General features: G+C 56.2%; 1 protein-coding gene across 1 annotated transcript; it reads left to right on the top strand.

The window, feature by feature from the left end:
- Nucleotides 1-7,616: 7,616 nt before the first annotated feature.
- Nucleotides 7,617-12,449, top strand: XKRX (XK related X-linked). Its single transcript, XM_027645467.1, has 3 exons — nucleotides 7,617-7,915; nucleotides 9,987-10,246; nucleotides 11,084-12,449. Exons 1-3 carry the CDS (start codon nucleotides 7,623-7,625, stop codon nucleotides 11,827-11,829), a joined length of 1,299 nt encoding a protein of 432 aa, XP_027501268.1. The 5' UTR covers nucleotides 7,617-7,622; the 3' UTR covers nucleotides 11,830-12,449.
- The last annotated feature ends 81 nt before the right edge of the window (nucleotides 12,450-12,530 follow it).

Below are 12,530 nucleotides of genomic sequence, written 5' to 3'. Positions count from 1 at the left end.
TTCCTGGTTGCTTCTGTGCTGGTGCCAGCAACTGCAGGGACCAGTGTCAGAGCCAGGTTTGCAGGCAGCATGGGGTTGGGATGCTTTTTGGAGAATTAGTTGCACTAGATCTGAAATTACTTGTTGGAAGACAGTGCCTTCCTCTGAGCTTAGGGGTGGCACTGCTAGCGGACAGCCTGGCAGGGGATAGGAGGAGGCATGACCACAGCTGCTATAAATAGGGAAATGCCATGTGTCAGGCAGCCCTGGAGGCAATGGCTCAGGATCCTGAAGGGTAGCAAAAGCTCATCTCACTCTGGTAACAATGGATTTTCAGAGATCTCTGAGCACTTGAGGTACTACTGCTTTTAACACAAGTGTCCAAAATCCCTGACCAAACCAGTCACAGGGACAGGGAAAACCCCCGGGAGCCTGAGGTTCCTCCAGTTCACTCCTCCCAATGCACACACACTGGGATCAACAGCCAAGAAAACCTCAAAATCCAACCCAAACCTGATGAACCCCACACTCGGCTCTGGAGAGGTGATGCAAAGGCCAAGCCTGCATCGATGGGCGTTCTGCTGTGCCTGGGCTCAGGTTACAAGTGAGTGACTGGCCCTTCGACCACACAGATTACCAGACAGGGTGCAGCTGGAGACCCTCTGCCAGGGCCATGGGGACCCCTAAGGCAGCACCAGTGGGGACCCGCAGCAGCCATTCTCGTTTCCTTGGTGACTGTTGCCAGGTGAGAAACTCCAAGGCAGAATTTATTATCTTGGTGGATAAATGAAGATGTTCCTCACCAGCGCTATGCCCGGACTGTGCCCCGGCACGGTGCCGGGCTGGACACTCTGGTGCCACCAGGAGCCCCTGAAGGGAAGCTGTGCCTGAGGTGTTGGGGCTGCCTGGCCCCTGGCATCGCTCCCCAGAAGGTGACACGTGCTTTGGGGCTATTTCTGCCTGCTGGAGTGTCACAGGCGAGGGAATGAGACGAAACCACAGGGACCGTGGAGAAGCGCAGATGGACACGGGCTGGCGGGCTGCCCTGCCTTGGCTTCCCTAGACAACCGTGAGTACGTGCCTGAGCTGGCATCGGGCACACTGGGAACCCTGCTTGACACCCCTGGGGCAAAAGGCAGAGTGGGGGGGATGGCTGGGAAGCTTTCACATGGGGAACAATGGTTTGCAAGGGAACATGATGTGCAGTGCAGAGCTATAGGGGCTTCTAGGGGCTGACCACAGCCTTTACTGAGGGCCTTGAGCCGGGGTGACACCAGAGACAAGGTGATGGCAAAGACCAAAAAGTCACAGCGGAAATATTAGCAAGATGTTCTGCTTTACTTGGAACTGCATCAACTCTGCCTAGAAAGGGATCTGTGGGGGGCAAGGTCACTCATAGGCTTTGAGGAGAGACTCATCTTTCTATTTAACATACTGTCTGACAGCACACTGAGGGGGTAGATATGCAAACAACTGCATTGTCCCTTTAAATCCCAGCATGGCACTGGTGACTAACGATAACCCCGGATCATACCAGCTCCTAAATCCCAAGAGCTAATTACAGGCAAACACCCCACAGTCAGGCTGGGAACACAAGATAATTACAGCCTGTGACATAGAGACCTGTTGGTGAGGAATTGGGGCACCAGGCAGGTTTGCTGGCATAGTACCAAGGAGCATGGATGGTTTGCATCCCACTGCCAGCAACCATTCCACAAGCTATTTTGGGTAAGGGAGATTGTTTTTCCAGAGCATTCTTTGCTCTCCCACACCAGTACCATCACCCTGTGTCAGATGCAGAAGCAAGCAGGAAATGTGCAGGGAGCTGTTTGCTCTTCACCCAATTCCTGGCAGGGTGCTTCCCAGCCAAAGCACACACAAATTCCTGGGAGAGGTTTGGATTTGAGCAGTCTCTTTGCTCTGCTCCCTGCTGCAAGACAAGCTGCCAGCTTGCTCCTGTGCCATACACACAGCTCTAGGAAGCCTCTGTGATGGCTACAAGCCCTGTCTGGGCTCCTACAATGACTTTGCTGAGAGCATTACAGTGCTCCTGCTGCTTTCCTGCATGGGGAATAGGAGAGTGTAAACCAATCCTCCTGCCTGCCAGAATGCCTGGGCAGGCACAGGAGCAGCCTGGCTGGATTATAACACTGTCAGGGCTGTATACTCTTACAGCAGGGGGGATCTGGGGGGAATCAGTCAATTAAAGGTAATTTTAACCCTTCCTGCCTAGTTTAGTGTTACAGCATTACCTGCTGCCTGAGCTGGGACTGTAGCCAAGGAGGCATGACTTCAAAATGTGTATTTATTGCAAAGACCTATAAATGCACCCAAAGGTAACTCTGCTTTCTTGTTAAAGAATTGAAGCTTTGAGGCAGCAGTGACATGGCCCATGCTCTGCAGGCAGGCATCCTGGCTCTGGCAGCCCAGTGTCTGGATCCCAGTGGGCTCAGCACAGCTTCCAGTGAGATTTAGAGAGATGAGGTCCTCAGCACAAGCATCTGTTTTTCTCCCAGGAGGACCAGAGACTGAAGCTGGGTGAGGAACTGAAGCGGTAAAAGCAGTCACATGATGAAGTGAATGGAATAAATATTTCCCCAACCAGAAACTATTCCACAGACTGCTGGGGCAGGAAAAAATACAGCTGGGCTACTGAGAAAGCAATGCAAAATCCAAACAGTTTAGCCCGTGGAAACCAGTCATTTGCAAAGCTATTTCCAAACTAAGTAAAAATTCCTAGCTCATGGATTCCTCAGAATCTCCCAGCCCTGTTAGTCAGGATGGAGTGGCTGCACTGAGGGGGACACAACTGTGTCCCCTGCTCACAGCATGTCAAGTGGGGGGGCACTTTTGATTTCCACTTCATCCAGCACACTGGGTGTTTTGGAGATCAACACATTCCCACCATCACCCCACGCGGCACCAGCTGAATGTTTAATCCCCTGCACAGATCGTGTTCCTGAGGAGGTTTCAGATCTGAAGCAGGGAACCTTGGCCATCCCCACACCCCAAGCAGCTGCCTCCACCTCTGTGTGCAGGGCTATATTTGGAAAGGCAGCAGCGTGCTCTTGGCATGTCCCAACAAGCACCCTGGGAGTGATGTCTGCTCCAGGTCCTAGTGCAGTGAGGAGAGGAGAGCTTGGGGAGCATGCTGGCAGCTCTCCCCACCTGGGCTCTTTAAGAGCTCTGGCTCAGAGCTCCCTGCCTTTTCCAAACAGCTTTTCTCTTCTCCTTTTACAGGAGCTGAGCCACCAGACAGGCATGTGTAAAGCAGACATGGCTATTTCAAGAGTGAGAGCTGGTGAAGGAGCCTGTTCCCACCCCACTTCCACAATCCTGCACACAAATGCCCTGGCACATCCGCAGGCATCCAAGGGGCTGGAAAAGCTGCACAGCAAACCCTGCATTTCCCACGGCGGGTGGCCACCACAACCACTGCCCTTTGTGCAAAGCATGTTGTGTGAACACTGGGATTAAAAAAAAATAATAAAGGCTGGGATTAAGATATTAATGAAGCTGGGAAGCTCTCCAAGGCAGGGCAGACACTTGTGGAGACAGGAGAATTGACATCCACACATGGTGGTAGGACTCCAACCAGTGCCTTGGGCATTCACAGGTAGAGGGAGACTCCTGAATGCTGATGCCTGCAGAAAAACATGGGGAAGGGACTCAGGTGACACTGTGCCACTCCTGTGCAGGGAAAATTGGTTTCTCCTTCCCTCTGCCTTTTTCTCCAGTTCCAGCTCCTGACAGTGAGGTTTGGAAAAAACATGAGCTTCTAGGGGCTTCTGTAACAGAAGTAACATGCATCCCACCTAAACTCCTCAATTTCCTACGTGGTCCTAGAGATCATAGAACCACAGAATCATTAAGGTTGGGAAGATCCTCTAAGATCATCGAGTACAAAAATTAACCCAGCACTGTAAAGTTTACCATTAAACCATATCCCCCAGTACCACATCTAGAGGTTTTTTGAGCACTTTCAGGGATGATGACTCCACCACTTCCCTGGGGAGTCTGTTCCAATGTCTGACCATCCTTTCAGTGAAGATTTGTTTCCTAGTATCCAATCTAAACCTTCTCTGCTACAACTTGAGGCCATTTCCTCTTGTCCTGTAGCTTGTTACTTGGGAAAGAGAGCGACCCCCACCTGGATACAACCTCCTTTCAGGTAGCTGTGGAGAGCAATAAGGGCTCCCCTGAGCCCCCTTTTCTCCAGGCGGAGTCCCCCCAGCTCCCTCAGCCTCTCTTCATCAGACTTACCCTCTAGACCCTTCACCGGCTTTGTTGCTCTTCTCTGGACATGCTCCAGTCCCTCAGTGTCTTACTTGAAGTGAGGGGCCCAAAACTGACCATGGGATTTGAGGTGTGGCCTCAGCAGTGCCCAGTACAGGGGGACAATCATTGTCCTCATCCTGCTGCCGCTCTATTGGTGATACAGGCAGATGAGAAGCCAGCACAGTCCCCCTCTGTTTGAAACCTTGAGTTATATCCTGATGGGCACTTCCAGGGCAGTTTCACATCATCTTGGATGTCACTTAATGGCGTGAAGCTGCATCAGAGTAGGTTTAGGTTAGATATCAGGAAAAGGTTCTTCACCCAGAAAGTGGTCAGGTGTTGGAACAGGCTTCCCAGGGAAGTGGTCACAGCACCAGGCCTGACAGAGCTCAAGAAGCATTTGGACAACATTCTGAGTCACATGGTGTGACTCTTGGGGCTGTACTGTGAAGGGCCAGTAGTTGGACTTGATGATCATAGTGGGTCCCTTCCAACTCAGCATATTCTATGATTCCACATCACTTCATCTCCACCAGCCCGGGGACTGTTCCGCTCCTGGGAGGACTCAGAACAAGGGTCAGCCAGCAGCCACCCAGGATCCAGCCACTGAACATAGGAACAACGGGGTAGGACACCCCCAGTGCTCTGCTGGCTTGTGACAGCCCTGGGCCAGGCAGTTGCTCTGTGACAGTGGTGTCCCAGGGTGTCTGTGCAGCCCTAGCCATGCTGGGCTCGCAGGTGGAGGTGTAGGCGTGGAGCTGGCAGGGACAGGGAGTGGCAGGGCAGTGGGACAAGATCCCTGGCTGATACTATCTGTGACACAGGTCACTTTTATGGCCTATCTGCTGTTTACACTGCTGAGCTGTGGACAGGTGGGGTCAGGCTGCAGAGGTGACTCACGACATGAACAGCCTGCTGCCTCTTCGTGCTTGGGTCAGAAAATAGGATAATAACTGGTATGGGAAGTGCTGTGATGCTTTGTCTCTCCATTCCTCTTGATGGCTGCTGGGGTTTATGGATACAGGACTGGAATTCTTGCCTGCTTAAACAATTGCTCTTAAGTATTTCATCATGAAGCAGGGGAAATTAAAAATACGATGAGTCGAAGCACAGGCGTTGCTCAGCTGAGGGCTTGGTGACCTGCCAGGCTCCTGGGGAATGCTTTTAATTTGGGTAAGTGGAAGTTTCATAAATGGTACAAAGGGCGCATTGCTCTTGCTGCTCATACAGAGCTGTGGGTGCAGCTGGCAGCACCGCATGATGTGCTGCCACTGGCTGAGCACCCAGCTGGGCACAGATGCTGCTGTGCACAGCTCCCACCCCAGCTGGCCTCTGGCTGGTGGCAGTCTCCTCCTGTGTTTTAGACACATCCCTTCACACTCTGCCCTGCTGGAGGTTTTTTTTGGAGAGGCTGTTTTCCAAAAACAGCTTGAAAATATGTAACTATCATGCCAGAACTGAGCTGTCACGTAGATCTCCCGTCCCTTCTGGTCAGGCCAGTCCCTATGAGCTCATGGGGTTTGTGGTTTCCTGAAGCAGCTGTCCATCCTCGGAAGGAAAAGCAATGAGCAGCTGCAGAGACAGGGATTGCTTCTGTGTGGGAATTGCTGTTGGGGGAGACACGGCCTCCAAGGTCTCAGGTGGTTTTATTCCCAGCTCTGCTGCTGATAAGACCTAAAGCCCTGGTAATGCTTCCAGCCTGGTAAAATGAGAAAAACTCTTGTGCATGGGGTTTGGGAGTTTTTGTGCTTTTGGCTTGCATGGGGAAAGTGAGTGGACACAGTTTTTCTGCTGCTAGCATGGGCATCTCCTTGTGAGCTGGCCTGGCCTGAGGGATGAGCACTAAGTGACTTTTAAAAGTTACCTAAAAACTCCTGGTCTGCCTAAACCAGGAAAACCTGACCAACGTCAAACACTCTTTGCCTTGTCCTGTCTCTTCCAGCCAGCCTGTGTGTGCACAGGCTGGACTGAGGGATCTGACAGGCAGTGCTCAGGCAAAACAGTGGGTGTGCATCCCTGCCTGTGTCCACACTGCTGCTCATGGGGAAAAGGGGGGCAGGGCTGGTGCTGGGGGCACTGTGTGCATTGGGCAGAGCAGGGACCACCATGGCCATCGAGGTGGGGAGCAGCCCACACGGCCTTGTGTTCCCACCACTGTACAGGTGACCAAGGTGGGACAGACAAGAGGGATTTCGGGCTGAGTGGTGGGCTCAGCGATGGGAGGTTTGGCTCTGTCAGCAAGTCCATATAACCCATCACTTTGAAGGTGGGATCCTTGAAGTTGATGGGAAGAGCAGTCTGTTGCTCATCTGTAGGCCAAGGTGGTCTTCACTACATCTTACCTGGAGGCAGCAGCATTCAGGATACAGGAGCCACATCTCCCCTGTAACATCCAACCCAAATCTCGATATAGACTCCAGCTGCCTGCCGGACCTGAAGGGGTGTCCCTGCCACAGCTTGGCTTGCGAGATACCAAGATGCTCCCTCCCTTGGCAATACCCTTCCTCCCACATGGCACAGGACCACTGGCTGGTGGGTGGCCCGGCCTGGCCCCACATACCCTTCCCAGGGCTGGAGCTTGGGTCAGGCCCCAGAGCTGGGATCAGGCCCCAGATCTGAGGCAGCAGTGGGTACAGGCAGCTCTTTGGCAGCTGGCTGAGGCAGGCAGGGCTGGCACCCACGCTGGCATCCCCTCCTGCCCCACAGTGGGACCCTGCTGTCCCTGGAGCTGTCTGACAATTCTTCCCTGGAGGGATCCTGCATTTTACTGCACTTTGGGGTGTTGGTAGCTGACAGGACATGACTGGGCCAGGATTTGACTGAGTGGTCCTGAGGAGAACCCCAGAGACCCTAGAGCACATGCAAGTTGTAGCATGGGGGTTGACAGGGCTATAGCTGGGGGAAGGGGATTCCCAGGGGGTGTGCTGCGGGAGCAGGGGGTTCCTGACCATGTTGGGGGGGGTCCTGGGGTGGGGTTTCCCTGCAGAAACAAGGAGTCCTCGGTAGAAGATCCCCATCAAAGGCAGGGCTGTTGGGGCAGGGGCACAGGTGGGGATGTCCTGGGGTAGAGGGCTCCATGCCTAGTGGGGATCAGGGTACAGCAGTTGCAGGGGGCCCCAGCGCAGGAGGCTGGCGGGCAGGGTGGGGCTGGGATACCTGGAGGGGGGACCCCGAGCTGGAGGGTCGGGGCCCGTCGGGGCGGTCCCGGAGCGCTGCCGGTGAGGTGCCGCCCGTCGGGGCTCGGTGCGGCGGGGGAGCCCCGCCCCGTTCCGCCCCGCAGCGCCGCTCTTCTCTCCGCTGCAGCCCGGGATGGCGCCGCGGCGGGGCTGAGCGCCCGGGCCGGGCCGGGCCGGGCCGGGGCCGCGATGGACAGCCCGAGTGGGGACCGCCCGCCCGCCGCCGCCCCGTCGCGGGCGAAGCTGCCGCTCAGCATCGTCTTCTCGACGGCGCTGTTCTGCGGGGAGGGGGCGGCGGCCACCGTGCTCTGCCTCTCCTACAGCCACTCCGACGACCGCTTCTGGCTGGCGCTCACCATCTTCTTCATGCTCTGCCCCTCCGTCCTGGTGCAACTCACCCTCACCTTCGTGCACCGCGACCTCAGCCGCGACCGGCCCCTCGTTCTGCTCATGCACCTGCTCCAGCTTGGCCCCGTTATCAGGTGAGCACAGCCGGGGGCGCGGGGACCCCCCGCACGGATGTGCGGACCTCTGGCAGGTACACGGAGACCCCCGGCACGTCCGCGGACACCGGATGAGAGCGGGAACCGGTGCCGGGCAGGACGGGCGCCCCGGGGACCGCCTGTCAGCAGCCATATGTCCGGTGTGCCCGGAGCTGCTCCTGCCGGCTCCTCGTCCCTCCTCCCCGGAGCTGCTGCTGCTCCCGGCTCCAGGGTGTCTCCTGCTCGCCCCTCCCTCCCTAGTGGTGCAACGGGCGCTCCTGCCTGCTGGACCCCTCTCCGGGCAGGACGTGGCTCTGCCAGCCTGTTGCATGCCAGCTGCTGGAAAGGCACTTCGCAGAGTCCTGGCTGCCACCAGAGGCTCTCCCAGCGTCTGGGGTTTGCCATCTCCTTGCTGGGAGCACAGATGGGAATCCTGACGGGGTGCTCGAGGGTGAATAGGAGCACCCTCAAAGAAGGTCCCCAGACCTGGAACAGCTGGGATTATGGGGCATGGAGGAGAGCAGCTGGGTACAGGATTGGGGCTGGCATGGGAACTGGTGAGCCACTGGACCATGTTGGGAAGACGGCAGTGAGGGGGTGGATATTGCACAAGTTGGAGATGTGCTGATCTCTCATTCCTTGGGAATGCTGCAGTACTTCCTGGGCTGCTGTCACCCTGGCCACCCTTCTCAGTGAGAATGCACAGCAGGAGGCAAGGCAAGCTGCCATCTCCAAGGGTGGGCCAGGAGCCACTCTTTGGGGCCCACAGAACTGTGAAAATACGGTGGCCTGCACCCCATTTCCTCCATCACCGGAAACAAGCAGAGTGCTGGAAGTGTCCTCGTCACCACATCCAATCTTCAGAGGTTGCTGGGGGGCCTCACCTCAGTGCTGCCAGCCCACGGTGGCCCATGGTGGTGTCATGGGTCTCACCACACTGACCAAGGCTGTCTGAGATGGTTATGGTGGAGCTTGGCTGCTTGCAAGAGCCAGCTGGAGCTGCCCGGGTTAGACTGCCTCAGCCGTCTGCTCAGGCCGGAGATGGAACCCAGCCTGCTGAGAAGGTCTGGCAGGGCACTAGGAGCCAGCTGGGACTGCACTTGAAGTTGGACCTTTGGGATGAAACCGTTTTCCCATTCAAGTTTGCAATGAGCCATGTGCACTGGCCTGATCTGCCGAGAGAATTTATCCAAAAACCTCATTCCGTTTGGGTCTGATGCAGATAAATTTCTGCTGCCCTAATGAGCACTCATAAATAATGATATCCTGTTGGTCCCAGGGCTTGCTAGTCCCCAGGCATGAGCCAAACCTGTCAGATGAATCCTCCTCTGCTGATTACCTCTTGCCATGCACATCCACCCCATGGCTGTGTGTGGAGGGGCTGGGGATCCCCCGCCCTCGCAGTGAGGAGCAGCACAGGAGAAAGTCGCATCCCCACCCACACGTGAGGATGCCCCGCGGAAAAGGGCCTGCGGAAGCGCTGTCTTATCTGCCCATGTCACACACAGCTTCACCCTGCGCTCCTCTTCCTGCTGTCCCCACCAAGAAGGAAGCGTGGAAGCCTTCTTCTGCTTAAGAGCAGAGATCAAAGACAATATCAGAGTTTCTCTTCCCTCTGCTTAGAGGAAGAGGTTTTTACCAGTTGGGAAAACAGAGCCCAAAGGTGATTAACACCTTCCTGTAGCTGTAGCTCCCAGCAGAGCCACTGTTTCTGTACCCTGAATGCTGCACCTCTTGCAGCAGCTCTTTCACCTCACGAGTTGCCCTTGCTGGGGCAACTGTTGCTCCTCTGCCTCATATGATTCATCCAGAGTGCTGGAGCAGAGAAGCAGCCACGAGGCACCTTCATGATCCTGGTGTGACTCTGCCATCATCTTGCCATCCCAGGGCCAGGAACCGCCCACAGCACTGCTGGACAGTTGCCCAAATCAGTTGGGCTGCACTCAGCAGGAGGACAGGCTGGCCAGCACCAGGAAAGAGTCTGCTAGACGTGCCAGGAGTGGGGCTGGGGGCCAGCAGGGGGGCTGGCAGGGTGGCAGCTGGTGGGGTGACAGCTCCTATGTCTCCACAGGTGCATGGAGGCCCTGCTGGTGTACTGCAAGTCAGGGAAGAAGGAGGAGCCCTACGTCACCATCACCCGCAAGCGCTGGCTGCGGAAAGGCTACGAGGTGGAGATGGAGCAGGAGGTGGGACACTCGGAGCGCCGGCTGGCCACGCACCGCAACGCTTTCAAACGCATGGCTGTCATCCAGGCCTTCCTGGGCTCCACCCCGCAGCTCACCGTCCAGCTCTACATCAGTGTCTTGGAGAAGTACGTCCCTGTTGCCCGAGGTAAGGGTGCCTGGCATGTGGGCTCCCTAGGAACCCCACCAGGGCACAGTGCCAGCTCCTTAGCTGTGTGTGCCAATGTGGCATCCAAGCAATCCAAGCAGTTGTTTCTGGGATCACAACTGCCACTGGACTCCCCTAAATGTGGAACGCAACCCACAGAGGTTGGGCACTCATCAGCTCTCTGCTTTTCGGCTTGCAGTGGGGATGAAGACAGTGGGAAGAGTTGGCCATGACTGAGGTGCCAGGCTCTGCTCCCAGACCCGATGCTTGTGGGTATCTGCCTTATAGAGCCATGCCATCCCCTCAGTGCCCTGTCCCATAAAAATGGCAGGTGCCTGCTCCAGCCTGCTCCAGTCTCCATTAGTTTTTTTCTGTCTAGCTACAGCCTCTGGGTTCCCTACAGTCCTTCCACTGGATCTATTTCTCTACCTTTCCCAACAGCTGGAGCTCCTAGCCTAGCACTTCCACTCCCAGGCTCCCTCGTGAGCTCCCAGAATGTTTATGTGCTTGGGGGTGGATGTGCCAGAGCAAGCTTTTAACTCCCTCTTCTGCATGCTACCAAGCCAGGCAGAACCTCCTGCTTCCAGCAGCTCCCCTCGAAGTCATCTCATCATGGGGACTGTCACCACCAGCTGTGAGCTGTCCCAGCAGTGCTCACACTGAGCCTCCTGCTGTGAGCCCCAGGGTTTGGCACCCTGCACTTCTCACCCAGGATTGGCACCCTATGTTTCCCACATGGAGCTGGCACCCCAGGCTTTGCACCTCAGGCAGCAGAGAGGCTGGACACACAGTGCAGTCCCTGGTGCTGCCTGACTCCCCTGCTCTCTCCCTCTGCAGCCGTCCTCATGGCCATTTGCCTGGTGTCGGTCACCTACGGAGCGCTCGTCTGCAACATCCTGGCCATCCAGGTCAAGTACGATGACTACAAGGTCCAGCTGCGGCCACTGGCCTTCCTCTGCATTGTGCTGTGGCGCAGCCTGGAGATCTCCACCCGCGTGGCCGTCCTTGTGCTCTTCAGCACCGTCTTCAAGCACTGGATCATCCCCATTGCCCTGGCCAACCTGCTGGTGGTCTTCTTCTTACCCTGGGTGCAGTTCTGGCGCAGCGGCACCCGCCTGCCCGACAACATCGAGAAGAACTTCAGCCATGTAGGCACAGTGGTGGTGCTTTGCGCCTTCACCCTCCTCTATGCCAGCATCAACATGTTCTGCTGGTCGGCCGTGCAGCTCAAACTGGCCGACCGGGACCTCATTGACAAGTCGCAGAACTGGGGCCGCCTGGCCGTGTACTACGTGGCCCGGCTGGCCGAGAACACGGCCCTCGTCATCCTCTGGTACTTCTTCAAAACAGACGTCTATGAGAACGTCTGCACCCCACTGCTGGTAGTGCAGCTGCTCCTTGGCTACTGCCTGGGCATCTACTTCATGCTCCTCTTCTTCCAGTACCTGCACCCCTGCCGCCAGCTCTTCCGGCACAACGTCGCCGACTTCCTGCACTGTGTCTGCTGCCACCGGCACCCACCAGGGACCCCACTGTGTCTTGAGGCACCCTTTGAGCCCGGTGTGAGGCACAGCATTGTCTGAGGCACAGCATTGTCTGAGGCACAGCTAGCACCCATCTCTTCCAGCTGACTGCAGGCATGGGGATGGGCAGCACTGGGCTGCACCAGCAGTCAGAGGATGCTCGCAGCATGAGCCAGGCACTGCCTGGTTCTGCAGTGGCAGCCAGTCCCAGTGTGTCTTCACAGTGGCAGGGGGACAGGAATGTGCTCACCTGCCCAGGACCATACATATGAACATGAAGGAGGGTTGATTTGGATTTGATACAAGAAAGGAGTTTTTTACAATGAGAGTGGTGAGGCACTGGCACAGGTTGCCCAGAGAGATGGTGGACATCTCATTCCTGAACATATTCAAGACCAGGTTGGATGGTCAGGCTCTGAGCAGCCTGGTCTAGGTAAAGATATCCCTGCCGATGGCAGGGGAATTGGACTTTAGAGGTCCCTTCCAATCCAAACTATTCTGTGATTCTACGATTCAAGGACTTGTGGGGTGCCCAAACCACCTGCAAGCTGGCTGCTGTGCAGTGCACAGCCCATGGGGTGCCCCTACACCCCCAGCTGCTGCTAGGATGCATACTGTGACCTTGGGCCGTGGGTGCCATTGGGACTGTTTTAAGCAGTAAAGAAACTTTGCTGTGGCTGCGTGTCTGGGTGCTGGCAGTGACTCACACAGAGGGTGGGGACTGTCCCACCAGGGCTGGCATGCGTGCACACACCTGCTGT

Source organism: Corapipo altera, unplaced genomic scaffold (assembly GCF_003945725.1).
Source record: "Corapipo altera isolate COAL_440 unplaced genomic scaffold, ASM394572v1 65, whole genome shotgun sequence".
In the NCBI taxonomy this organism is placed as follows: Eukaryota; Metazoa; Chordata; class Aves; order Passeriformes; family Pipridae; genus Corapipo; species Corapipo altera.
This window is presented reverse-complemented; position numbering and strand designations above follow the sequence as displayed.

Coding starts and splice junctions, on each gene's coding strand:
- XKRX (XM_027645467.1), top strand. CDS start 7,623: ATGGACAGCCCGAGTGGGGACCGCCCGCCCGCCGCCGCCCCGTCGCGG. Junction 7,916..9,986: donor CAGCTTGGCCCCGTTATCAG/GTGAGCACAGCC, acceptor ATGTCTCCACAG/GTGCATGGAGGCCCTGCTGG. Junction 10,247..11,083: donor GTACGTCCCTGTTGCCCGAG/GTAAGGGTGCCT, acceptor CTCCCTCTGCAG/CCGTCCTCATGGCCATTTGC.